Raw genomic sequence first — 27,770 nt, forward strand, 5'->3', positions numbered from 1 at the left:
TTATCAACTGGTATCAAATCTAGTTTTAATCTTTTTTTTTTCTTCTTAAAATCCCTAACTGAGCTTGCTGTATATGCATGGGGATTGGGTTGTTGCCTTTCTAAAATGTGTGTTAACCAAGGCTTTTGAAATTTGTTTTAACCCTTTTAGTTTAGATAGCATTAGCAACATTACACCGTGTAACAATTATTATTTATTTTTTTGTTCCTGGGTAGTAAGTGTTATTTCCTAATTGCTTATGCCTCAAAAGTATAGAAAATGGCTATTATTCCCCACAAACTTTGCTTTTGTGACCAGGACAGTGATATTTTGAAATATCACTATTTCCAATGAGAAAACGGGCGCTTTTGTGTCTTTTCGTTCACATAAAGTCAGAAAAAAACAACATATGAATACAAATTAACATGTATTTATACTAAAGTAATACAAAAATGACTACAAAAGATTTAGAAGTGAGTAGTTTTTCGAGATTTACGATTATACTGTAAATTTACATATTTTTACGTAAATCTCGAAAAACTACTCACTTCTACATCTTTTGTAGTTTATGTAAATTGTGTTACATAGTATTATCATTGTGCTGAATATCTCTTTGTACTTTGTCTGTCATCTGTATTAAAAAAAAAGCTTAATATCTTGAAAGTTCAACCCCCAGTAGCGATTTTTTCTTTTGTGTTTTTGGGACAGACTAGGTCCTAATACATCTAGGGTGTTTACAATAAATATTTATAGGCCTGTTTTAGGCTGTTTTTCATGTTTACCTGAAATTAGTATTTTTGAAAAGTTGGGTGTAGTGGTAAGACAAATGACAATAGCTAGAGTTGTACACATTGGTATTTGTGCATTGGTCGAGATTTGTGTTTTTATTTAATGTGTCACAGTGTGTGGTAATATGAGCATTGTGACATTATCAAAGTTCACGGTCATGTTTTGAGCTGTTTGTGGTTTTGAGTTTAAATGGCTGAAAATGTGTTCCACCTGAGCTAGAAGTGTTTAAGAAGGTTCATAATATTCCTCAGATTGTGTCATTTTTTATTACAAAGTAGATTTGATCTTACCACTTGGTTTTGGAAGGGTGTCAAAAATGTCCCCTTTGGACAAAAATGTGTCTCGTTTTTCGGATTTTTGGAAAGCTTTTTAATGCTTCTTTTTATATTACCCAGCATGTTTTTCAGTGTTTTCATAGACAAAATAAATATTTGGATAAGTATTTATCTGTGCTCAAACAAAAATTCCTGTACCCACTTACGTCTACTCGCAGCATCAGCCAAAAAAAAAAGAAGCATTTTCAGCAGCTATCAAGATTTGTTTTCTGAATGTACCCTGACCTATGGTATTATTCTATTATACCATTACAGCTAGCCTGTAATTATCTCCAGCAGAATATTAATGATGACTTCCAGAGAAATGTCTATTATATAATGTTATTTATTGCATTAATAATAGTGGTGATGATGATAAATGAGCTGCATATAGGAGGCACATTATTGTTGCTCCATAAAAGCCCCAGGGATTTCTTTTAGTGGAAGAGACACATTAAGTAGCTGCTTCTTGCAGTAGAGCTCATACCTCCATGTAGCTACCTGCTCACTCTTAGTTTGTGTGGTAGATTAAGGTCTAGCCTTAGGCGTCCTAGTGCTTCATTGTGAATTTCTGAGGTTGTCTTAGTAGCTTTTGTTTGCCTATGCTTGCCTTGCACTTGTATCCCAGCCGATAGGGCATGTTTCCATGCCATGCAGGATATTGATTGGGATGAATCTTCTTTGCTTTCCTGCACCTGTGAGAAAGCAGAACTGCTCTGCAAGTATCCTCTGATTAAAGTATATCAGAATTCCTACATGTGTATCCGGTGACTTACTAGTGATGCAGGTAAATGCATCTTTGGCAGCTTGTGCTTCATGGAGGAGCATGTGTGTCCCGTGTAGTATTAAAAATTATGTCTTTACCCTACGTATATATGTGTAAAACAATAATAAAGACAGTGACAAGTATTATTCAAAATCTATCAAATCAAGGGGTTTGTTAAACATTACTCCATAGTATAGTAATATAAGAACAAGCAAATATATTCTTATACAGATTATATTAGTCACCTAGTTTACGGTAAAAGCAATAGATTGATCAATTCTACGTGTACACCGGGCACTCTTTCTCAAGACGGGCTGGGCGTTTCCTCCTCTGGATCGGAATTCCCCAAGTGGTGATGTCTAGATTCCTCTACCTTGTGTACAACAATCAACTTTAAGATAACACCCTAATACATGTCCTAAAGTGTTTAGCAGAATGCCATTGTCATTATTAAGCATTTGCTAAGCACCATTCTTTCTGTTGCATTAACGAGTTCTTGCTAAACTACGCTGTCAACAAGAAGTGTACCAACAACAGAATGTTCCAGTTCTATTACCACAAACACTTCTTAAAATTTGCAGTACATCTACAGCTGTTTTTAATAACGTCAGTTTCTACATTAGTTTCATTTGACAGTACCTAATTTCCAAGTACATCTTCAATTCAGGGAAGATCAAACCCTTGGGGTATTGTTTTAATTTGTATACTACCTAAGGGAATCTATTCATGTACTTGTAAATAATTACAAATGAAGTTACAACAGTGACTGCAATATGAATCCTTCAGATTTACCCTTTTGAAATGACTGGCACAACGGCTTACAAATGACAGCCTGGATATATTTGTATAACAGTAAATAGCCTGCTGTCTCTGCAAGCTGCAAATGGAGAGCACATGGAAGAGTTGTATTGAGCCAGCTTTCTCTATCACATGGGGAGGAGGGTAACACTGGTTTACAAAGAAGGTCCACAAAAAGTCCAGTTGTTTCAAAACTTCTAAAGCATTTATTTTGGATACAGATCAACTTCTAGTACTATTTGGATACTGTTCCTTTGAAACCTTAAATGCTTTTGGGCAGGCACATTGAATCAAAACACATGTTTCAAAACCGTTTCTTAAGCCTAAATCGATTGCGGGTGGCTGGTTTCAAGAACCAGTTCAATTTTTTCTCCCAGTGAGACCTGCCTTGGATATATGGTTTTTTGTGGATATTCTGGATCTCTTTACATATCCTTACCTCTTGAAATAAGAGATTGTTAGAAACAGATGTATAGAAAGTGGTTACAAAATGTTGCTAATTTATTAGATATGAGTAATTGTGCATTCCTGTCCTGAAATAGACAGTAACTTGGCACAGCATTTTACGAGGCTATTGGAAAAAATAACACTAGTACATTTAATGCAGGAGATGCTTGGATTGAACACTGGTCTGTGGCCAGCATATCCATTTAAGCCAATAGTTTGTATTTTGCAGGATGTCTTCAGTAAATTTAGCACGTTTTCCTTCCGGTTGTCTTTGGACAGTCACTGTAAGTTTTAAAGTGTACACAGCAGATTTTCCAGAGGAAGTAGTCTATCTGTGTGATTTCCAGTGACTTCAGTGGTGATCCAATAGGATTTATAGTCCATCTAACAAGTATGATCAAGTAATCGATGCATTTTCTTAACTTTTTTTTCCCACCATGTAATGCACTACACAAATCTGTTTAATTATCCAATAGCAGATTTTCTTTGCAGAGTTATCTGGTTAAGCTCAAAATGGCCTCCTTTAGTTTAAGCAAAATAGGTATGGATTTGTTTTAGCTGTTTGTACCAAGTTAAACATACACAAGGGTTAGCCTTAGCCTTATCTTGAAAACAATTAAAAGAATAATGCAAGAATAATTACCATAGTAACTGAAAGCTAAAACCGAAGTCCATTTGCCATATTAGACAAGCGTTGTTTTTCACCTTTGTTTCATCAATCTTTTTAGTTTACGGTTAACTGTGGAATTCATATTATGTTCACTTGATGTTTTAAATTGCGAGTTTGAGGAATAGATGGTAAATTGATATTGTTTTAATACTTTTTAATGCAATATATGTACCTCAACTGGTTTTAAATATTGGACCAATAAAAATGAATGTATTTAAGTCTTGTCAGCCTTTCTTGTGAAGTTGTATGTGTGTGATATTTGTTCAGTTTGTAAGGAGAGCCTGGGTTACTTGAAGTCCCATTTCATGAACTGCTTTTAGAAGTGCGGTACATATTCTGATATGGGCTTGTACAAGCTGTACTCAAAAACACCAAAAATGGAAACGCAGGAAGTAAGATCTCCCAAACTGCAAAGTCATTTGCCTCTCAGGACATCAACGGTACCATATTTTTTGTTTTGCTTCCCCGAGATAAAACAGAGCTTACATATCACATTCGTAACCCTGTGTCCAGAAAGCTTGGAGTGATGTAAACAAACGGGTCAGCCAACACCACCTGGTTTCCGATTAAGCAGAATACACACAAGGCTAAACTATGGAAAAAAATATAGTAAACATTTTACCCTGGAATAGTGCTGCACAAACGGATTATTATAACAATTGAAGAAACCACGGGAGAGCATCAATCAGCACAAACTGAAAAAGCTGGTGCTTCAAATGTTTAAATTCAAAGAGCAAATTAGCTCCATCAACACCACCTACCCTGGGTGTCATCACCTACTTGCTGTGGACATCTAAATCTGGATCATCGGTTCATGCAACTCTTTTCAAAGGCTACTGTATTTAAAAAAATAATAAATGATAATAATAATAAATCCTCCTGGGCTGGTATGTGGTGTCACAATAAGGGGAAATCACAATGACTAATGTTTTTTTTGTTTGTTTTTCAACCAGTACTAGGAAAGTCCCCATTCAAAATAATACTATTAAAGTACATTAAAAACATTAAGAAACAAATAAAAATATGTTTTGTGGATATTCATTTTTTGTTATATTAAAAAATAAATAATTTGACATTTACTAAAACCAGCTGATACAACAATGACAATACAATTGTAGAACTATAACGTGTTTCATTGCTTAGGGCCATTAAAGGTCTGCTGCTGCTACTCCGCACATCTGTCTTATGAGGGCTGAATTTTCATTCATTTTCTAGAATTTGTTAAATGGGATAGAACTGTAGAGATGTAACATTCTCATTTACAAAGTTGTGCTGGCTTTGGTGAAACCACCAACCTGAGCCAGATTCCAACACACCCCTCCAAAGGTGAATAGCACAAGGGAATTAGATTGCTGCCATGCTTTTAGCAGAACACAATGCAGATGAACAGTAAAACACTATAACAGCATTACATATTAAGCAAACCTAGATTTCATACATTAATTAAAATGTACCATTATTACACTGCAATATCTTGTGTTTCTCCTTTCAGAATAAAATTGGGACAAAATGCAGTTCCAAGCACAGGCATTTCTTTTTCGGACATTTACGGAAGTATCTTCTATTGAGGCTATTATGCAGTCAAGCCAACACAAAAGAAAACAATTCTCCCTTCTATCAAGTGCTGCCAGTTTGTAGTAAATGGATCTCAAATGCACACCTTGTAATCCAAGTGGAAATCCTGCCAGTAGATGACATATTTTGTCTTTTGCAAGAGATTGTATTTGCCCACTTCACATACCAAACAGACAGTTTAAATGTATAGGGCAGTTTGGCTGTAGCGAGATTCCTGGCTGTCTATCTGGCATAGGACTGTAATATAAGAATAAATAATCAGTATAATGCCATCTTGCGTTAATTAAATATCACATGTGTTCGAGGACGCTTGAATGGATTTCTTTTTATACCACGGTAATCCCCTACAAATATATATTTTTGTTTTTGATTTAATGCCAAGCGATTGAGCCACATGGTGTATTTGTTATTTTAATACCACATTGGTCCTGCCTTAGCTAAGGCAACAAACAAATGTATATTTATATATCTGATTTTCATATGCTGAAGAAATTGTGTTTTGTTCATAAACACAGTGCATGTTAATTTTATTCTGTGGACACTAGTCAATTATATAACAAATTATATACATTTTTGAACCTTTATTAAATTGTTTTTGTGCTGTTACCCAAACAGGTCACTTTAGGAGTTTAGGATTACCATGAAGTATTTCTGTGGCCTTTTTTCCAAAAAACAGGGTTTTCTGGTGCTGTTTCAGGTTCAGCTTGGATGTGCAGTGGAAATGAGGTAAAGAATTTAGAAGCCAAGTCATTTTTTAAAACTGAATGAGAAAATACAAACTCTTTTTCTAGGTGTCTGCTGACGTAAGTGCCTGCTTGTGACTATGGTGCCTCCTTAGAAAACTGAACATATGAAACAAAATCAAGTTAAAAGTAACCCTCCCTTCTTTGAGGAATCTGTTTATTGTTATTTTTTTAAATATATCGACCTACTGTAAGCCTACATACCAATGTGAACTAGTCCTGTTTTCTGTACCTGCAAGTTAAGAATAAATGTATGCAGTGGCAGCTGATGGCCAAAAAAAATGGGGAGGCAGAAAAAAGACAAAGGGCATGGGTGCTTATTTATGTTAAAATGTTCAAATAGGCAGAGTCTCCTCTGATGAGCCATCACTGCAGGTATGTGTAATGTGATGTATAACATATCCTTTTAAAATAACAATAAAATAACTACAGGGAATTTTCTTTCATCTTTCTCAGTATTACTCATTTCAAACACTAAAAATGCTGTAATATCACTAAGCAATTCCTGACCTGAATTTTCCCCTGCAAAGTTATACTCCCTCAGTGAAAGAAAACTACACTGGGGTTATCTAGAAATAGATGTGTGTAATGCAAGAAAAAAAAGTAAGATGTGTTAAATACATTTACTAGAAGTAGTAAAGCAAAATAAGTTAAGAACATTAAAACAAGTATTAACTGCATTAATACTAAAGATAAGTAATGTAGTGCCCTTTGACCCATATTATTCACTTAAGAACAATATTAAATGAAACTTCGAAGCTATTTTGCATTATTTTAGCAAGTTTTAATAGAGGTAAACTGCACTTGGCCCATAGTAATGTAAGACTGCATTTAGGCCTTATTAGTCATTTAGCAGATGCTTTTATCCAAAATGACTTACAGAGACTAAGGGGTGAACTATGCATCACAGCTGCTGCTGCAGAGTCACTTACAACAGGACCTCAGTTTTACGTCTCATTCGAAGGATGCAACTATTAAAGTGGTGACACAGTAATAAAAAAGAAGATTCTTAAATATATACATCTTTTCCATTTGCTTATGTCTGGTGTGCGTAACACATTGATGTGTTTTACACTAAAATATAAAAACAAAAAATCTTTGTGTAGTGATGGATATAAGCTATTGAGCCACTCCAGCTTTTGAGTCTGATAATTAGACACATTTACAGATATCAAGCTTGGGTGTTGCTTTATTGTAATATGTCGTTTACAAAACATACCCAGGAACGTAGCTGTGCTCCGTCTTTAACAATCGCTCAATTGTAACGAAACCTGAAGTACAGCTCTGCCACTCTTAGGGTGGAAGCATTGTTTTTGGTAAAATACAAAATGTAGGTTTACAGTAATATACTGTATAAGTCAATATAGCATTTTAAGCAAAAAAACACAAAAACAAATGCAACACATTTGTATACAACTGCAAACTTCACAAACAGCAGTGTTAGGGTTAGTTACGGGGTAAATGCCAAGCACAGTATGTGAGGGAGGGAAAGCGCATTCTCAGTTGCTTGGAAGACGTGTGTAGCCATGTCTCCCTGTCCGGTATCCCACAATGCTGAGAAAGAGGATGACATGAACAATAGTCAAGGCAGGAATAATATCATTATTATAAATAACATGTCATCATTTAATTCCAAAAAATTTGAGTCACTTTACCATCATATTATATTTTTTCACCTGGTATCACAAATTCCAATTACTACAGTTCTAATCTAGAAGTACTGTTTCCTAAAGGTAATGTAGTCTACGATTAGGGTTTTTCAGGGTCTGCAAAACCAGACATAGAAGTCTTAACTATCCTCAGATGTGGGATACTTTCTTTGTTGCTTAAGTAACATATGTCCAGAGTCACAAACACAGCAACACTTCTATATATTCAATACCAGTAAATATCACATTGTTAGGGTGAAATTCCTCAGTGATACCTCAACTGTTCCCTAGAATTTCATCCTTTACTTTTCTAGATGCTTTACAGATCTCAGCGAGGCATTTCACTTTCTCCATTCGTTGGAGCTTACCAAATAGGAATGATGGCTAAAATGCTGAGAATGTAAGACAAAATGAAGCAGAATCCAACGAACCAGACAAGGGTGGCTTGGTAAATCTTGGTGAAAATGGGTGAGGTGGCCACACTGGCGATGGTGAACGAAATCTGGAGCAAAATGAACATTTTGCCTTTGGGAAAAGAAAAACACAGGTTAAATGAAATATGTCATGAATATCTTTATATCAGCAGCCTATTATTTTATACATTTTCATGAAAATATAATTAGAGACCATTATTTTTTAGCAATAAAGGACAAACAATTAAATTATAAACATTACGGGTCATATTTTGAAACCGTTTCCTCCATTCTTTAAATAACTCCATTTTTTTAAAGGACAAAAAATCATGTTAATGTTACAAAATGAAAAATAATATAAATTAAAAGTGCTGAAGAGGACTTGAAATGTACAGTAAAACAAAAACAAATAGGAGTTTAAAGACTGGAGCAAAACCTTGGAAAATATGGCCCTTCATTTCAATCAGCTGTTTAAATTATTGCTAAATTAAAAAAGTAGTAGGTGTTGAAAGACGGACTCTGGAAAAAAGGGGTGGTTTGGTGGTTCTTTCAACAAAGAGAAAATGATGTCAGTTTTCAATAATCATACAAAGCAACCCTGAGCTTCAGCTGAATGAGCAAATTAAACTCTGCTTACACAAACACACCCTGTGAAACCAGCACACTCAACATTGAAATTAAAGGTAGTGAGAATCTACTTGAAACATGATTCACATTTAATACATGGCTCTCCCTCTTCTAAAATGAATCAGCGGTCCAAAGGTAACTAACAAGTGAATAGCCAGTAATAATGTGTCAACAACATTTTCCAGTTGTTTATTTAGGCATCAATCTGGAGGTTTTGCTTTAAACAAGGCAATTCTCAGAAATGGATATATTGTGTTTACAGTCATGTAATGGCTGTAGCTAGTTCACTAGATTGTCAGGTTCAGTTGGTGTAGGAATACATCACCCAGCCTGGGAGTGCACTGTCATGTTAATAATTGAGAGGGTTCTCCTGCTAAATTAGTCCTGTCTGTTTTCTCTTATTGATTTCTGTTATTGACACTACTCTGAGCACTTGGGGATGAAGGGCAGTGATTGGGTTGGAATCCTGTCTGTCAGTGATGTTAGGAAGGGAGGTTATAAATACAATGGGGCGGCCTGCACAGCTCAAAAAACTAGTTACCAGTTTGGTAAGACACCTCCGGTACGACATGGTGCCCACTACAGCAATGTAGTCAGAGCTATTCTAATAAAAAAGTACTTTAACCCTGTCTGGGTTTATTTAGGGTAAACAGCATCTTTTTTATAGTAACTAAAAGTAAAATAACTGGTAATAGCTGGTACGGAATAACATTTGATACAAATTCTAATTCGTATTTGTTACTTGAGTAAATCTTTTCTAAACTGGTTAAAAACAATGCAAGTAGCTTGGGTTTCCCCTAACACCAAGAGTGAAAGTGCAAAACGATCTTTCATTTACCATATGATGAGCCTTGGACTTGTTTGGACAGCAGTGACCGGATGGTAGGCATTGGAATCAAGGCAAACAGATTCAAAGCTCGAGCTGGGAGGAGGAAAACAGGAGGGTGTTTAACATTTGAAAACTTCTTTGATGCTTTGTGATTTCTGTGTTTCTCAGTATCTCTTTCCTGTTTTTAAGACAATTGACACAACTACGGTATGTCTTTCTGTTGCTCATTCCTTGCTGCTGCCATCGACGACGGTGGACTGTTTAACATACAACTATATATTATATATATATATATATATATATAGATATATATATATATATACACACACACACACACACACACACACACACAGTGCCTATAGAAAGTCTACACCCCCTTGAACTTTTTTTCACATTTTGTTGTGTCAGTGCCTCAGAGCTTCATGCATTTAAATGAGGATTTTTTTTTCCACTTATCTACACACCATACTCCACACTGTTAAGGGGAAAAAAATTATATATTAAATAGAAAACTGAAAGATCATAATTGGATAAGTCTCCACCCCCCTGAGTTAATACTTGGTGGAAGCACCTTTGGCAGCAATTACGCTGTTATCAAAAGTGACCGTGTATTACCTAAGCCCTACCCCTAGAGGTTGGTTATCGTCTTGCGTTTGCGACTACATTCCTTTCAGTCGACCCGACTCTACCACCCCCTACCTCCCCCACGACGACTCTACCTCATCCCCTTACGCTCCCCCCACTACGACTCTCCACCCCCTACCTCCACCCACTACGACTCCTCACCCCCTACCTCCCCTCATCTCGTCATCGCGACCTAGCGCAAGTCACGGCACGGACAAACCGCAGCTAAGCGCCGCGGGCGGGAGCCCCCACTACGACGCTACTCACCCCCTCCTCCCCCCACTACGACTCTCTCACCCCTACCTCCCCCCACAGCTGTGAGTCTGTTGGGATAGGTCTCTACCAACTTTACACACCTAGATTTGGCAATATTTGACCATTCTTCTTTACAAAACTGTTCAAGCTCTGTAAAGTTCCTTGGGGAGCATTGATGGACAGCAATCTTGAAGTAATGCCACACATTTTCCATTGGATTTAGGTCGGGGTTCTGACTGGACCACTCAAGGACATTTACCTTTTTGATTCTTAGCCACTCCAGTGTAGCTTTGGCTGTGTGCTTTGAGTCATTGTCATGCTGAAATGTGAACTTCTGTCCCAGTTTCAGCTTTCTTGCAGAGGGCAGCAGGTTTTCCACAAGGACTTCTCTGTACTTTGCTCCATTCATTTTCTCTTCTATCCTGACAAGTGTCCCAGTCCCTGCCAATGAGAAACATCCCCATAACATGATGTTGCCACCATCATGCTTCACAGTAGGGATGGTGTTCTTTGGGTGATGTGCTGTGTTGGGTTTGCGCCAAACATAATGCTTTGCATTTAGGCCAAAAAGTTCCATTTTAGTTTTGTCAGACCTCAAAACTTTTTGCCACATGGCTACAGAATCTCCTGAGTGTTTTTTAAAAAGAAGTTTGTCCTGTCTCCATGCTCTGTTTTAGCCTTTGTTATAAATATTTTTACCACTGACATTTAAAGTAATAACCTTTCCAAATGTAGGGTTGTCAACAAGGTCTACTTTCTGGGAGAAAGTAGAGAAGGTAGAATGTAGTTCAATGTGTATATTCGTATTAAATAAGGCCATTCTAACTACTGCCATGGAGTATATACAAATTAGATAGTCAGACTATCTGTAGTTAAAAAAACTAAGGCAAATTATATTCATGCAAAAATGTAACATGATTTTGGGACAGTTGTGTTTTAATAGCCTGTGCTGTATATATTAAAGTCCCTTAGATATAAGGGACTTTAATAAGGGAATGGAGTGCTTGTGGGACAGTGTGTTAGTGACAAAGTCAAACAGACAGAACAGGTCCCATACTGCTTGGAGGCCGCTAACCAAGGATTGTTGGGCAGCTGCATTGTCCAGTGAAGAAGTACTGATGTAGGACTCTATGGCAGAAGATGACCAACATCCCAGGTATTAAATGATGTTTTGATTACCCTCTGCTCGTGCAGCTGAGGTGGCAGCTCCAATCTGGAAGGAATGAGGAGAATAGGACTGAGAAGGAAACCTGGCTCTTAATAGGAGGGAGAAGAGGGGGGAAGAAAACCAATGTCTGGAGATAATAGTCCTTGAGTGGTCCGAGAAGACAGGATTTGAGGGAAGAAGAGAGCTCTTGGCAACGACATATCTGGTTAAAGCTGAGCTAGAACAGAGAGAGGATGAACTGACCTCTATGGAGTTGATCCGTCTAGGAGGACCTTGGGAGAAGAACAAAGTGACCACTGGGAAGCTGGGATAGGTCTGAGTGTTGCAAGCCAAGCACGGGAAAGCTGGCTGGAGAAGGAAAGGATAAATCTGATCGGCAGATGAAGCCAAAGAAAGCACACAGGCACACAAGCACAGTACGTCCATGGTGAGGTCATCCGAAAGATTGAAGCAGCCATAACTGAGTGTGGCGATCAGATGTTGAAGGACGTCCAAAGATATTGATAGCCTGGAAGGTGCCGCTATGGGAGAGCACTTCCAAGCCGCGGAGAGTCAGGCGGACAGCCGAGACAGACAGGAGCTGTGGTGCAGGGATGGACAGAAAACAGAACTGATGTTGAATGTCGGAGACGTAGCATCTGATAGATGAAGGGAGGAGGTTCAAGGAGACCTGCAGGTAGGTAATGAATGCGAGGAAGTGGTCCAGGTTGAATGAATAAGAGATCCGGTTCTGGGTGCAGAATAGGAGGAATGTTGACTAGGCGGTGGAGTGGGTGGACTGGGTGGAAGGAGTTAAAGCCTCAGACATGAACTGTCATGCTGTGTGGAGAACGAAGAGGGTAGGATTCAGACAAACATCAGGTCCTTGAAAGGGAAAAGCTGGGGGAAGAGAGTCCACGTTGGGAACAAGGCTCCGGAACTTGAGGACCAATTGCTCCTTTAATGAAGCTAATGTCACTTCCAAGTGCTGCTCCTTAGAGTACCTATCCAGCATTCCTCGCTCTCTCTGGAACGACATAAAGCATAAAGGCATGTCTTGGTCCACTGCCAAAGCTTCTTGCATCAAGTATGACTGCTTCACGTTCAGCAGATGTAGCTCTTGCAATCCAGCGAGAGCTGCAAGTAGCCTTTCCCAACCCTGCACGGGTCTATCTCCACCGTCACAGATAACAGTGCAGATCTGGAGCCTAGCTTTCTGTTCTGCATATCTGACGGAGACAAAGGAGCATGACTTTTTTTTTTTGGAGGAGGACGGAGGGGCGGATGCAGAAAAACTGTTTCTGCTGAAGCAACCTGGTGATCTGTATTGAAGATGAGATGCTGGAACTTAATTTGTTGATTGTTCCAGTGTTGCAGCAAGGTGTACCACATTCTGATGTCTAGAGTGATGGAAATGCTGACCATTCTATGTGTTAGTTAATACAGGATCAATCAGCAGTTTGCTACTATCATATCTGCTTGAAAAGGAAGATGTGAACTCACATTCAGAGATTTGGGTTTCACAACTCCAATCATTCTCCTAACAGTGGAACTCCTTAACTCATAATCAAGACAGACTCCAGTCTCGTACCACGTCCCTCACCATGTATTAATGTTGTAGTATTTGAGAGGATGAGCGGACATGCTAGATGGGAATTAGCCTAAGCCTTGACTGTGGAAATGGCTGGCATGAACACATTATGGAGGAAAGCTGGAGTGTTGGAAGCTCTGGAGGAGGCTTTCTTGCTCCTTTGGATCAACTGGGAGAGTGCGTGATGTCAGATGGCGGCTGCTGATTGGAGACTGAAGCACAGAAACAGTCCTTGTGGTAAACCCCGCCGACAGGACGTGAAATAGCGGTCCAATGGAAAACAAGGGGCTGCGTCGGTAAGAGAACAACCAACGAAAGACACTTCACGTGGACTCAGGCACTGCCCAAAATAACCAGACTAACCAATCACAGGGTTGAAGAGAGAAACACGAAACCCGCTGACTTTCGAAGTGCTGTGAGCTTCTGCCGTGTGAGTGTGCGCCTGCTGTGAGCTGAAGTTTCCAGTGTGCTGCTGTGAACAAAGTTGCAGAGTCAGGGGAGCACACGTGCTCGAATTCACAGAAGGCAAGGAATAACCAATGTTCTGAATAATGGCGAAAATCACCTTCTGAGGAAGGGCCCTGCCATCTGTCCTACGAAAGACTGGATCAGTAAAGGGATACTGCATTAATCGGAAAGCGTGTCTGTTGCCACGTATCTGCACAAAATGAACTGACGCAAAGCCGTACAGAAGAATTGCCATAAGAACACTTTTACAAACTATGTAATGTTTCAATTGCAACGCATTACCTGACCTGAGTTACGTCTGATCAACGGAACTATTCCCAGTGGGAAAATTGCCAACAACAACTAATTCTGCAAGCCTTGGAGATCAACAAGCTGATCTCCATTTGAAAATAACTATTTGTTTATTGCGAGCCTATGCAAGACAATGCGTACAGCAAAGTACCGTCTACATTAGAACTGTGGATCCGGAGAGCTGCAGTATTCATCGACACAGATTGCCTTCAGTATATGGAACTCGATAAGTATTCAACACGTCTAATATTAAATACTTTATTACTTGAGAAAGTAACTGAAGCAAATGCTATCAAGTTATGTGGATAAACTGTTCTAGGAATAGAATATAACTTCCTGCTTTAGAGTGTGTAAGAAATTAATTATGTTTGTTTGAAATGTGCAACTCAAAAGGAGTTGCCTCGTGAATGCAGAGAATTTCATAATTGCCCCATCTGAGTTAATTTGAATATATAATCAACTGAGTTTGATAACCTATTATTAGTTTGGTACATCACGTCTAAACTAACTTAACACGGTAAAACTAATTTGCTAAATTAGGTACTGGAATGTTGGATTCCTTGCATTCAGCAATGAATTAATTCTCATGCATATTGACATGATCGATTACAACGAGAAACGGGTATTGAAAATACTAATACAAAGTAGACACTTTGTGTGATAAGACATATTCAATATTAGTATATTAACCATGTATGCTAATGATGGTATGGTCGTTGTAATCGTTTGACTATAGATCAATGAACTGCGTATTGCTATTCACGCATATCTCTAAACAACTGCCTTTCCTTTCTGTAATATTAGATTAGCTGTGTACCCCTTTTTTCCTTAAATAAATGATTGTTTTATATTTCTGACACGTTGTGTGGATGTCAATTGTTGTCAAGGAAATCCGAGTTCTACATGATAACTATTATGGTATGTCTCAGTTTCTAACATTTGGATGTTCTTAAACAGTGTGCCTAGAGACTAATTTATATATAAATACATTGTACACCAAAGTCACTACATATTGGAAACAGCTCAGATGACAGAAAGCAGACTGAGTCATCCTGCAGATGAGTGCCTTCTAAGACACCCCGCGAACTATGCCATAAAGGCTACAATTAAAGGAAAGTCTCCACATAAAAGATTTAGATTTCATTAGGATAAGTGTTAGCATTGCAAATTGCTTTGAGAAAAATGGGTGCTTTACTTATAGATTTGCACCAGGCTAGATGTAATATGATTACTTATGTTAATGATTAAACAGTACCCTTTGAAAAGGATATTATTCACAAGAAATACAACTCAATACTGTACTTTCTGATAATGACTGATGTTATTAGTCTTGTCTCAATAGTCCTATACAGGACTATTGAGTCAAGACTAATAACATGCCAACTTGAGCACCACTGTACAGATTTATACTGTTTACATAACATAATGTGTAGCCTACCCGAAACACATTAGTGTTATTTCAGTGCAATGATTTATACATTTAAAATACACTGAGCACTACAGATTTATGTGTGCGATTTAATTGTGTTTTTTTTTTTTAAACTGACACCTCCTTGTGAAACAAACATGTTCAGTTTAGCGAGGGGCTACTGTTTGTTTATGAAAAACTTTTTGATAGAAACATTTTTTATTTTATATCGAACAAAAAATGTTCCATGACTCGCAATGATAGAGATCTCGCTAACATGACGCAACAGATATTTAAATTTATATATTGCTGCTCTCTTTATTAACATATTTTCTGTTAGTAGACAGAGGCGCTGGAACAATCTGTACAGTGGGGGTGCTGAAAGCCATTGAACAAAACTGTAAAACCTGTATATGATGGAACCCATGCAAACACTGTGGTTCTACCGCACCCCTGTTAGTACATAGAACAAAATGTATACTTTGCAAATTGTCGCAAGGAAAATGCAAATTGCTGTATGTTTGGTGCAACTGGCCTGTCTTAGTCCATCTACCCCTGGGTATTTTATTATGCAAGAACTACTGGATTATATTAACAAAACTTTAAGCATTATTTTATTTATTTGGAGTTTCAAAACCCTGGAAACCTTGAAGAATGTTTACAAGCACTATTAAGAAAAATATTTAGATTAAGTAAAAGTTAAGTTTTGTGAATTGTCCTGAAACATTTGAATACTTAAAAATAATCAAATAAAAAATGAACAGTTTCTTACCAATGTAGAACATGTAGGTCTTTCGCACAAACGCCATGACCAGTATCCCAGTCCCAAATGACACCATCCCAATGATGATCATGGTGGTGTCCCTTAAACACTTGGAGAATACATACACTCCCAGGAAACTGGTGATGAAAATCACAAAGCCGGCTGCATTCCCATAGCCAATCTGTTCAGCTCCCCAGCTCAGGGGTTCCTTTATGACAAAGGATGGTAAGATATCCATGGCTCCTGACACTGACACGTCGTACAATATAGCACCAGCAAACAAAAGCACAATGCTGATCAAGTCAAACGTGCCAGAAGTCGATGACCCATCTGCTACTGTGGGTGCATTGTCAGGTCCAGTTGTACCAAAGTTGACTGCCGTTTGATCATGGGGGAGTATTGCTGGTGTGCTCTCAGTACTGGTTACCTTCAAAACAGAAATGCTGTAGGACCAACAAAAGATGTACAAAAAAACACTGATCCCCACCAGCATAACACCTTGATGTTGTGAAACAAGAAACATATTGAAGATGTGACCAGATGAGATGCTGCCAATAAAGCCAGCTATTCCATAGACCAACTCAATTCTTATCAATCGAATGGACCTCTGAGTTTCATCTGAGCCTGCTGATGCTAAAGCCATGACCCCAGCCCAATAAGAAGAAAACCCCCCAAACAAACCGTACACAACAGCTGCCCCAAACATCACTTTGACAGACCACTGGAGAAGAATAACAAAGAGCAGCATCAATCTGGAGAGCATGTAGCCCACAAGGGGTACACATATAGGGATCTTTCTGTTCCTTTTGTCCCCAAGCCTTGCCAGGAAGAAAGCCGGCAGGAACGGGACAAACCCTGAGATCATACTGTAGATCATGAGGAAATCTGACACCGCCGTCTGCTGCTCGTTGTCTCCATGGTCCGTGGAGTTGGTAAGCGAGGAGTTGCTGGAAGTCACATTGTAACGTTCTTTCACCACCATCAGCAGTCCGGTATCATAGAACGCACTGGCAACTTGTGCAGCAAACACTACTGGCTCAGTAAATTCAATACAACTCATCCTTTCGCTGAATAGCTCTAATTTTGTATCGTCTTTTTTGTCGACCGCTTTTAAAAGTCAGAGAAGATAGTAAAAACAAACAACGGGATTGAACATCCTTTAAAATGAATCGTTACGCCAGTCTTACCAGAGCAGCACCTGCAGTACTAATCAAAATAACAGTTACTACTCGAACGGACATAATTCCCACATTTACAATGGGGTGGTTTTCTGCAGTATCCACGTGTAGCCACGTTGCCCATCTTGTTTATCTAGTCGGCTTGCTGCTGCTGCTGTTGAGGGACCACGACTGTGACGTTAAACGAAAGCTACAGGTATACAGGATGACGTTGAAATGCGAAAGCAATACTGCAGTACACAAGAAAACACTGTATCACGTCAAATTTCCCCGTGTGCTGGATTGAGCTACATTTTCAAAACGTTTGTTTTACTGCAAAGTTTGCCTCGCGTTCTTAAACTGGAATGCAATCAATAATAATGAACACATCTATCAAAACTAGACATAAACAGCTCTGGAGAAAACTTTGCTCGGTAGCAAAAACTCTAGAACTAGCCCAAACAGCCCTAAATAATGTGAAAATCTAATAATGTATGCAATGTTTACTTTTTAGAAGCCAAGCCAGGAAACATACAGTTGAAAACTGTTTCTTTAAAAAAAATATAAAAAAATGGCTGGATACGTTAATCGCAGACTCCACGGTTAAAAAAAAAAAAAAACTATACACAAAGTACAGTATGGAGGTTAAATGTGCTTGTTTAGAAATGTTTTAATGTGATCTAGTGCCAAAATATAACCTCATTCGAAAGCATTAAACATGGACCAATTCAGACCAGAAAAGCAATACTGGCGAGCGAGCCTCCAGAGTTATTTAAGAGAACTATACATCGCAAAGAAGGGGTGACAGGTCCCGTTCTGTCTTGGTTTCAGGGCTACTTATTTTTAAATCATTATTGATAAACTAATACGCGTAATTAAAGACTAAGTGCAATGCTAGCTTCTGGTTACCCCGTGGTTAGTTTTGCCTGCAATTGTATACAGCAATGTTTTGTTTATTATGTACCATCAAAATAGTTAATAGTTTAAAAAAAAGGTACATAATGGAAGCAACACAGTAGGAATTGGGTACGATGCATAGTTTAACCATGCTGAAAATATAATTAATACAGTTTGACGGATTGCACACAGGTAGTAGCGTTTTGCCGCATCCAACTCGTGAAACTTCGTCCTTGAAACTTGTAAGGTATGAATAGCTGACAAATAATGCCTTTTACTCTAAGCATTATTTGACATTGCCACGTTCTAAAAATACAACGGTTGACTAACGAATATGCATATATGCATGTAAGAGATGAAAACCTATTTTACTATTTAGCTATTTAATAAGCTACTCGGGACGTCGATTTGGGTTACGTTTTATGAACTTTTAACCTTATACATTAACATAAAGCTAAGGTTAAAAGTTTTGCATCACCCTATACAATTAACACAATTTGCTTCATAATGTTGAATGCAACCTGTTGGATAATGTTACGTTATCTTATTGAATTACATATTGCTTTGTAGTTTTCAATCTACTTAACGAAAAACGGACAAAAATTGAAAAATGTGACAATCTAACAGGAAGTACTGTACTATATTATGATTTCCGGTCGACTTCTGCGCTATCATTTAATAATTTCTTTGATTACACGGTGTTAAGTAAAATATATAAATCATATATTTTGTTTTATTTTTTTTTTAATTAAAAAAAAATCCTAAAATTTATAGGTGCTGCAAAACCTTTGGCCATAGCTGTGCTAAAGAGGAATGCTTGGCACTGTCAAAAAAAAAGGAAAGTTTCTACAGATATTTGTATTTGTTGCCCCAGTGGCAAAAATGTCTTGGTTATGCCAGTGGTACAGTCATAATCAACCTACATACTGCATTTCTGTTTCCATTACAAATTAAATATAACCACACTAGAGGGCGATGTTGCCCCATGAGCTAGGAAGGCAGTGCCAACTGTTTATTGTCTAGCCAAAAAATAAGGTATTTGCTGGAATTCTCAACACTAAGATACCCCATACACAGTTTAACTAGTGCATACTTGTTTTTTTTATAGTAGTATAAGCACTATTAGTCCTGTATGTTATAATGCCATTGTACACTTCAATGACATTCTTACTCTCCATGTTACAGCAGATTAATGACAGCTCTGGGTACACATATTGCACAATCCTATTATAGAAAAATAAACACTGTAATATAGTAGTATAAAAAAATATATAGAGTAATCCTTCTATTAAGACCACCAAACAGCTGGTCCAAGTATGTAAATGTATTTACAGAGTGGTCAGAATGGTAAGTTGGTCTTTATAAGGAGCCTTGCTTTGAGTTTAAAATGCATTTACTCTAAAGACTACAGTTGTCATGAAATATAAATTACAATTTAATCAAAGTCAAGAGGCTTTTTGTTTTCATTTGTGGGCCTTTACTGGCTGATAATGACCTACATTTCTGCATGCCGATTGGCATTATGCAGCGCTCAATTAGGTTTATAATGTACAACATACTATAAGTACAATTTGGAGATCTTGTTATTCATGTTATAGTGTTTAATAGTATTGAGTTTTGTTTGAAGTGATGTCATGTTGAATACAGCCAGGCATGAGCTATCATGGTGTAAGAGCAAAACCAGTGGGACAAGACATGGGACTGCAAGAAAGAAATTATTGTGTAGTGTCGGGTTGGGACAGGCTGTCACATAGTGCCTGGGGTCAGTTGTTACATGTGACAGCCGGCCCAGCAATAGTCCATACACATTTACAGCTATGGCCAAACATTATGCATCACCTAGAATTTTAGGATTGAGACACCATTTAAACAAAAAACAAACAAACAAACAAAAAACCTATATGAACATAATTTAGGTCTTTAATTTAATTTACTTTCTTACTTACAATATTCAGCAGGTTTAATTCAACTTTATGAAGCAAAACTAGGTAATTATACAGGGTGGTGCAAAACTTTTGGCCATAGCTGTACAAACATACTTATGGGCCTATCATTTTACACCAACATGTAGGCTATGTTACCAGCTATATCAATGAAGCATTGAGGCATGTCAATGGGTGCCCTGACAAGGTGTTATAATGCATGACGCGAAGCAGAGTAGCACAAGAAAAGAGTTCAGTGAAAAGTAAACATTAGTTTAAAACTGTTTTATTTGAATAAATGAACATCTGTTTATTTATAAATATAATACATATTGATTAAAATGTGTAATAAGTAAATATATTTTGTATATCAATTGTATTAACATGTTATTTACTAATTTACTAATTTATTAATGGCCATACATACCGTATTACTATAATTTGGCACCACCCTCGTATTAAAGACGCCCTCGTATTGACGCCGCAGTCATATATCAGCTTTTTAATAATAGAGGCCGCTGTCGAATAAATGCCGCTATCGATACAGAAACATTAAGATATTTTTTTTATCCCCCTACAAAAAAAAAAAAAAAAAACACACGAATTAAACAAATAAACGCGCAGCACTGACTACGTACATGTAACGCCCGCGAAGAGAAAGGAGCCTCAATCTAGCACGTAAATTACAAACTAATGTAAACAAACTAGTACAGTTCTGAAAGAAAACCCAGGACAAACTACCTACAGAACAGCAGTCCTTCTGAAGTTCTCATAGGGGGCTATTGTTTATTTTTGTATTATACTTTGCTTTGTGGCTGTGGTTTAACTTGTTGTTTTGTTTGAGGACCAGGAACGACTGCCAGCCACTATTTCTGTTTCTTGTTGTTTTGTAGATTGTTAATTTATCTGTGATTTATTGTCCCTTGTCGATTTAGTCATTTTTGTGTACACACCCAGGCTAATTTGTCTTTTTATAATTACTATAACCGTGTGCTGTTACAGACAAAACAAAACAAAACAAAAAAGAAAAACAAGATACCTTCCCAATATTTTTCTTTTGTAGCACTGCATCCAAGTCATTATACATTCATTGTTTTAAAAATAAATGCTTGGAAGAGCACCAATCAATTTCTGATCTCCTGATTTTCATTTATTTGAAAGGAGGGGATAGTACAAGGACTCAGGTATTAGTGGCATACAACTTGCAATTGATAGCAAAGGTTCTATCCATCATTAAACTTCAGATGGTGTAGTCAGGTTTATTTTATAGACTGCGGCCTGGGTTCCAGATATTGGAGGTCACGGCCGCCACAGCCTCTCTTTGTAGTCTTAGTCATATCATCTGTAGCCTATGTTCATATTGAAAAGAGAACCTATCGCTTTGTCTGCCATTGTAATCTGGTATTAAACAAGAAAAGCATAGTTATTATGAAAAATGAAAATATCACATTATTTCCCATCGTAAAAGCAACCCGATATTCTGTGACAACCAGCCCCTGCACAGGGCAGTTTGTCTCAGGTGCACCATGCTATTTTAACAGCTTAAATAACATATTTTTAGTAGTTAAAATATAACTATATATTGGAAATGTTGCTCTTCTACTTTGTTAGGAACAGAACCTTACAGAATTTCATTACACTGTAAAACCAAATGCTTAAGAATTAAACATGAAATTAAACACCTACAAGAAACAGATAATAAACATGTTAACAATGAAAAGAGAAAAAACAGGTGCGGTACAGTTGTAGCAACACGTGCTGACGTGTAATCCTTTGTTTTTTTCGGAACCCCTCTACTTACTCTTTAATTGCAACTGAACTTGAGGTATCGCTGTTAGGGTGCAAAAATAAAATTGTTTTTACAAAAATCATGAATGACAAATTCTACACATTTTATACACATTTGTATACAGCTGTTGGCTGCAAACTCCGCAAACTGCAGTGTTAGGGTTAGTTAGGGGGTAAATGCCAAGCACAGCATGTGATGCACCAGAAATGTATGTTCTTCATTGTGATGCAGCGCATTAAAGGGAGGGAAAGCGCATTCTCAGTTGCTTGGAAGACGTGTGTAGCCATGTCTCCCTGTCCGGTATCCCACAATGCTGAGAAAGAGGATGACATGAACAATAGTCAAGGCAGGAATAATATCATTATTATAAATAACATATCATCATTTATTTATAAGACTGAGTCACTAACGCCTCTTTTTTCACCTGATATCAAAAACCCTGATTACTACTAATCTAGATGTGCTGTTTCCTAAAGGTAATGTAGTCCAATATTTGTGCTCATTTAACACTCTTACCCAATGGGGATGATGGCTAAAATGCTGAGAATGCAGGACAAAATGAAGCAGAATCCAGCGAACCAGACAAGGGTGGCTTGGTAAATCTTGGTGAAAATGGGTGAGGTGGCCACACTGGCGACGGTGAATGACATCTGGAGCAAAATGAAAATTTTGCCTTTTGGAAAAGAAGAAAAACAGGTCAGGAAAGATGTTATGAACCTCTTTATATCAGCAGTCTATTCTTTTATCCATTTTCAAGACAATCAAATTAGACACCATTCATTTTTGCAATAAAGGACAAGCAATTAAACTGCAAACATATTGTGACACTGTTTCCTTCGATATTTAATTAAATTCAATTTTTTGAAAGTTGAAAAAATCATGACAATGTTACAAAATGAAAACTAAAACAAATTACACATTAAAACACATAAATAAAACATAGAGGACTTGAAATGTACAGTAAAACAGTTGTTTGGTTCCAGTTTTGTAAAACTAACAGGTGTTTTAAAATTGGAAAGACTGGAGCAAAACCTTTGAAAATAGCCCTTCATTTCAGTCAGCTGTTTAAATTATCACTACATTAGAACATGTGTACGTTATTGAAAAATGGACTCTGGAAAAAAGGGGTGGTTTGGTGGTTCTTTCAACAAAGAGAAAATGATGTCAGTGCTCAGTAATCATACCAAGCAACCCTGAGCTACAGTTGAATGAGGAACTGAAACACTGCTTACTCAAACACACCCTGTGAAAGCAGCACACTCATCTCTGATGACCAGTTGCCTGTAGAAACCCATGTGATGCACAGCTCTATATATTTGTTTTCCCCAAAACAGTGTTTGAGGAGTTAAACATTCCCAATTCTAACAAACAACGAGGCCTGCTATTATATTATACCTTAAAGATTTGATTTTTATCCTCAATAAGATAGTGACAGGATATTTTTTTTTTTTTTTAAACTAGTTCCATTCTTACACTATAGAACTCAAAGGCTGTAGTGTTGCGTGATATAGCCTATGGCAATGGAGTGATGTGATTGATTGTAAAGGTTGTGATATGTTTAACTACAGGATGTTCCCAATAGTTAATTTTAGGCTATTCAAGTGATTACCATAGGGTGTGGCGAGTGTAGAAAGCCATTAAAAAGACTCCTGTTTAGATAACATTATTATTCCTGCCAAATTGTTACTGCAAGCTTTTAGTAAATAAAATTTATTTTTTGTAATATTGAGTATCAAAGTGGGAAAACATGTTTACCTTTCTGTGTAGACTTTGATCATAGAGCACTGCATCATGAGAAATCAGACATTTCAGCATTCTTGTTTGTTTAAGCAAAGGAAGAAACATTCAAAGGCTCTGCCTAGTCTCAGCCATTGAAATTAAAGGAAATAAGAATCTATCTGAAACATGATTCACTATAATTATACATTTAATACATGGCTCTCTCCCTTCTAAAATGAATCGGAGGTCTAAAGGTGACTAAATAAAACAGGGCCAGTAATAATGTGCCAACAACATTCCCCAGTTGTCCTGTAATCCATAATAATAAATAAGGAAATAGTTGAGTTAGGCATCAATCTGGAGGTTTTGCTTTAAACAAGGCAATTCTCAGAAAAGGATATATTGTGTTTACAGTCATGTAATGGCTGTAGCTAGTTCACTAGATTGTCAGGTTCAGTTGGTGTAGGAATACATCACCCAGCCTGGGAGTGCACTGTCATGTTAATAATTGAGAGGGTTCTAATGCTAAATTAGTCCTGTCTGTTTTCTCTTATGGATTTCTGTTATTGACACTACTCTGAACACTAAACACAAGCCCAGTTGCTTGGATTTCCCCTAATATCAAGTATGAAAGTGGAAAAGTATTTTTTTTATTTTTTTACCATATGATGAGTCTTGGACTTGTTTGGACAACAGTGATCGGATGGTAGGCATTGGAATCAAGGCAAACAGATTCAAAGCTCGAGCTGGGTGGAAGAAAACGGGAGGGAGGTCAACATTAGAAAACGGAATTCAAAGCTTTGGGATTTCTGTATTTTTCAAGTATCTCTTTTCTGTGTTAAGACGATAATTATGCCATTCAGCTGCTCATACCTATTGGGAGAGCTGCCGTCTGATAGACAACAACACTAGACAGTTTATGATATATATTTTAAACAGACAATTTAATGTTCAAAACAAATATGTTTCTAAGTGTTTTGGGTCAGGCATTTAGATCAGCTGATATATATATATAAATATATATATATATATATAATATATATATATATATAATATATATATATATATATATATATAGTAAGTTCACATTCGCTGACACAATAATACACTACTGATTAATTACTTGTCCCCCAAAATGGTATCCTTCTGTTCAAAAACACATCAACACAGGTTAAGGTTTTAGAATAAAAGTAGACTAAAATTATACAGGTTCTATTTATTATCTAGTGTGATGAACTTCTAGTAAATCTGTCTCACTGATAAAATGCAGGCCACTTCTGCTGCATATTTTATATAAGGAGACAAAGAGAAATCAAGATAAAGTTTCACTTCTTTAATTTCTTAATATGACAAAATGCTGAATGTGACTTAATGTGTTTAAATCCAAACCAAACCCCTAGAAGCTCTGCAAATAATCAAACAAAATATGAACAGTGTCTTACCAATGTAGAACATGTAGGTCTTTCGCACAAATGCCATGACCAGTATCCCAGTCCCGAATGACACCATCCCAATGATGATCATGGTGGTGTCCCTTAAACACTTGGAAAATACATACACTCCCAGGAAACTGGTGATGAAAATCACAAAGCCGGCTGCATTCCCATAGCCAATCAGTTCAGCTCCCCAGCTCAGGGGTTCCTTTATGACAAAGGATGGTAAGATGTCCATGGCTCCTGACACTGACACATCATACAATATAGCACCAGCAAACAAAAGCACAATGCTGATCAAGTCAAACGTGCCAGAAGTCGATGACCCATCTGCTACTGTGGGTGCATTGTCAGGTCCACCTGTACCACAGTTGTCTGCTGTTTGACCATCAGGGAGTATTTCTGGTGTTTTCCCAGTCTTGGGGACTTTCAAAACAAAAATGCTGTAGGACAAGGAAAATATGTACAAAAAAACACTGATCCCCACCAGCATAACACCTTGATGTTGTGAAACATGAAACAGATTGAAGATGTGACCAGACAAGATGCTGCCAATAAAGCCAGCTACTCCATAGACCAACTCAATTCTTATCAATCGAATGGACCTCTGAGTTTCATCTGAGCCTGCTGATGCTAAAGCCATGACCCCAGCCCAATAAGAAGAAAACCCCCCAAACAAACTGTACACAACAGCTGCCCCAAACATCACTTTGACAGACCACTGGAGAAGAATAACAAGGAGCAGCATCAATCTGGAGAGCATGTAGCCCACAAGGGGTACACATATAGGGATCTTTCTGTTCCTTTTGTCCCCAAGCCTTGCCAGGAAGAAAGCCGGCAGGAACGGGACAAACCCTGAGATCATACTGTAGATCATGAGGAAATCTGACACCGCCATCTGCTGCTCGTTGTCTCCATGGTCCGTGGAGTTGGTAAGCGAGGAGTTGCTGGAAGTCACATTGTAACGTTCTTTCACCACCATCAGCAGTCCGGTATCATAGAACGCACTGGCAACTTGTGCAGCAAACACTACTGGCTCAATAAATTCAATACAACTCATCCTTTCGCTGAACAGTTATTATGTTGAATCGTATTTTTTTTTTTTTTACCCCTTTTCAGTCAGAGAATATCTTAAAAAAACAAAGAGGAACTTCTAAAAATGTAAACCACTGGGCTGAATATCTTTCAAAAACGAATCGTTGAGAAACCGGTTATGCCAGTCATACCACCTAACTTACTTATTGGCAGTGACATCATTTCCCCATTTGGAACGAGGTTGTTTTCATTTCACATTTTTATCGCAGTATCCACATATGTAGCCACTTTGGCCGTTTTGAAAAAAACAAAACAAAACAAAAAAAAACAACAGAACAAAACAAAACAGAAAAAAACCCATGTAAACACATTACAGTTGTATGGTTTGTATCACTGCAGTGTTTCTCGACTCCAGTAGGCTTGCGGCTGCTGCAGCAGTGATGCACCACGACTGTGAAGTTAAACAAAAGCTACAAACACAACAGATGTTGACATGCTACGGCAGTACACAAGGAAATACTGTGTGTCAAACTTCCCCTTGTTATGGGTTGAGCTACATTTTCTAAATGTTTGTTTTACTGCAAAGTTTGCCTCGCGTTCTTAAACTGGAATGCAATCAGTATTAATGAACAAATCTTTCAAAACTGTACAAACAACTACCACCTGGAAGTTGGTTACTTATTCCTGGTTCCTTCGAGGTGTAGTTGACAAAGCAGCGTGTCATTTTTCCGTGTGTTTTAACTCATTACACATCATGCTCAATTAATATATTGCTAATATTTTTAAAAATATAATCACCCCTTCTTAAAAAAAAAAAAAAAAAAAAAACTAAAATATGAATAACAAACCTGTATCAGCAGTATGGCGGTACGCTATATTACCCGATTGTTTTGCCCCACTTATCCCCTTAGACGCCTTGCTCACTAAATATCGAAGTATCCCTAGATAGGTTATCACCCCCTCTGCAAAAGCACTAAATATTTTAGTGAGCAAGCCTTACCCCACGAGCAGCAGCAACCCAAAATGTAGCTCATTATAACCAATATAACCAAACGCATGGGAGCACGTCTTTTGATGCCCCATGTACCCCCTTAGACGTCTTGCTCAATAAATATCGAAGTATCTCTAGATAGGCTATCGTCTCCTCTTTGCAAAAACAGTAACGATTTTAGTGAGCAAGCCGTACCCCACGAGTAGCAGCACCCCAAAATGTAGCCCATTATAACCAATACAAAACGCATGGGGGACAAGTCTTTTGATGGCCCATTTACCCCACCTTATACGACTTGCTCACTAAATATCTAGGTATCGCTAGATATGTTATCGTCTCCTCTTTGCAAAAAACACTTACGATTTTAGTGAGCAAGCCGTACCCCTGGAACAGCAAGCACCCCAAAATGTAGCCAATAAAAAGGCATATGAATCCCTTTGCTCTTGTTGATAAACGGGGTCCAAAGTATAATGCTAAAGTTGACTTCTTATTCGCCAGTCTAAGGAGGGTAAATGGGGCATCAAAGACGTGACCCCATGCGTTCTGTATTGGTTATAATGGGCTACATTTTGGGGTGCTGCTGCTGGTGGGGTACGGCTTGCTCACTAAAATGTTTTTTGCAAATAGGGGGTGATAACCTATCTAGGGATACTTCGATATTTAGTGAGCAAGGCGTCTAAG

At 37.7% G+C, this 27,770-nt stretch overlaps 2 protein-coding genes across 3 annotated transcripts; both read right to left on the minus strand.

Moving 5' to 3' along the window:
* Positions 1 to 7,194: 7,194 nt before the first annotated feature.
* LOC121303404 (thymic stromal cotransporter homolog) lies at positions 7,195 to 17,404 on the minus strand. 2 transcript variants are annotated; one of them, XM_041234094.1, is made up of 4 exons: positions 16,156 to 17,404; positions 9,609 to 9,692; positions 8,099 to 8,255; positions 7,195 to 7,635 (listed from the first exon to the last, which is right to left on the minus strand). In XM_041234094.1, exons 1-4 carry the CDS (start codon positions 17,204 to 17,206, stop codon positions 7,581 to 7,583), a joined length of 1,347 nt encoding a protein of 448 aa, XP_041090028.1. In that variant the 5' UTR covers positions 17,207 to 17,404; the 3' UTR covers positions 7,195 to 7,580. The 2 variants fall into 2 exon arrangements, with proteins under 2 accessions (XP_041090028.1, XP_041090038.1); XM_041234104.1 differs by having other exon boundaries at positions 7,196 to 7,635; positions 8,162 to 8,255.
* Positions 17,405 to 21,246: 3,842 nt separating this feature from the next.
* LOC121303412 (thymic stromal cotransporter protein-like) lies at positions 21,247 to 26,543 on the minus strand. Its single transcript, XM_041234117.1, has 4 exons — positions 25,073 to 26,543; positions 24,293 to 24,376; positions 22,428 to 22,584; positions 21,247 to 22,224 (listed from the first exon to the last, which is right to left on the minus strand). Exons 1-4 carry the CDS (start codon positions 26,121 to 26,123, stop codon positions 22,170 to 22,172), a joined length of 1,347 nt encoding a protein of 448 aa, XP_041090051.1. The 5' UTR covers positions 26,124 to 26,543; the 3' UTR covers positions 21,247 to 22,169.
* Between the last annotated feature and the right edge of the window lie 1,227 nt (positions 26,544 to 27,770).

The sequence above is a fragment of the Polyodon spathula genome, chromosome 2, assembly GCF_017654505.1.
Source record: "Polyodon spathula isolate WHYD16114869_AA chromosome 2, ASM1765450v1, whole genome shotgun sequence".
In the NCBI taxonomy this organism is placed as follows: domain Eukaryota; kingdom Metazoa; phylum Chordata; class Actinopteri; order Acipenseriformes; family Polyodontidae; genus Polyodon; species Polyodon spathula.

What these genes read in the sequence shown, in the direction of transcription:
- LOC121303412 (XM_041234117.1), bottom strand. Translation starts at nt 26,123, where the DNA reads ATGAGTTGTATTGAATTTATTGAGCCAGTAGTGTTTGCTGCACAAGTT. An exon ending in AGTCCAAGACTCATCATATG is followed by an intron (nt 22,585 to 24,292) that starts GTAAAAAAATAA and finishes CTTTTCCAAAAG; the next exon opens with GCAAAATTTTCATTTTGCTC. An exon ending in TTAGCCATCATCCCCATTGG is followed by an intron (nt 22,225 to 22,427) that starts GTAAGAGTGTTA and finishes CCTCTTTCTCAG; the next exon opens with CATTGTGGGATACCGGACAG.
- LOC121303404 (XM_041234094.1), bottom strand. Translation starts at nt 17,206, where the DNA reads ATGAGTTGTATTGAATTTACTGAGCCAGTAGTGTTTGCTGCACAAGTT. An exon ending in GACCTACATGTTCTACATTG is followed by an intron (nt 9,693 to 16,155) that starts GTAAGAAACTGT and finishes TCCTCCTCCCAG; the next exon opens with CTCGAGCTTTGAATCTGTTT. An exon ending in AGTCCAAGGCTCATCATATG is followed by an intron (nt 8,256 to 9,608) that starts GTAAATGAAAGA and finishes CTTTTCCCAAAG; the next exon opens with GCAAAATGTTCATTTTGCTC.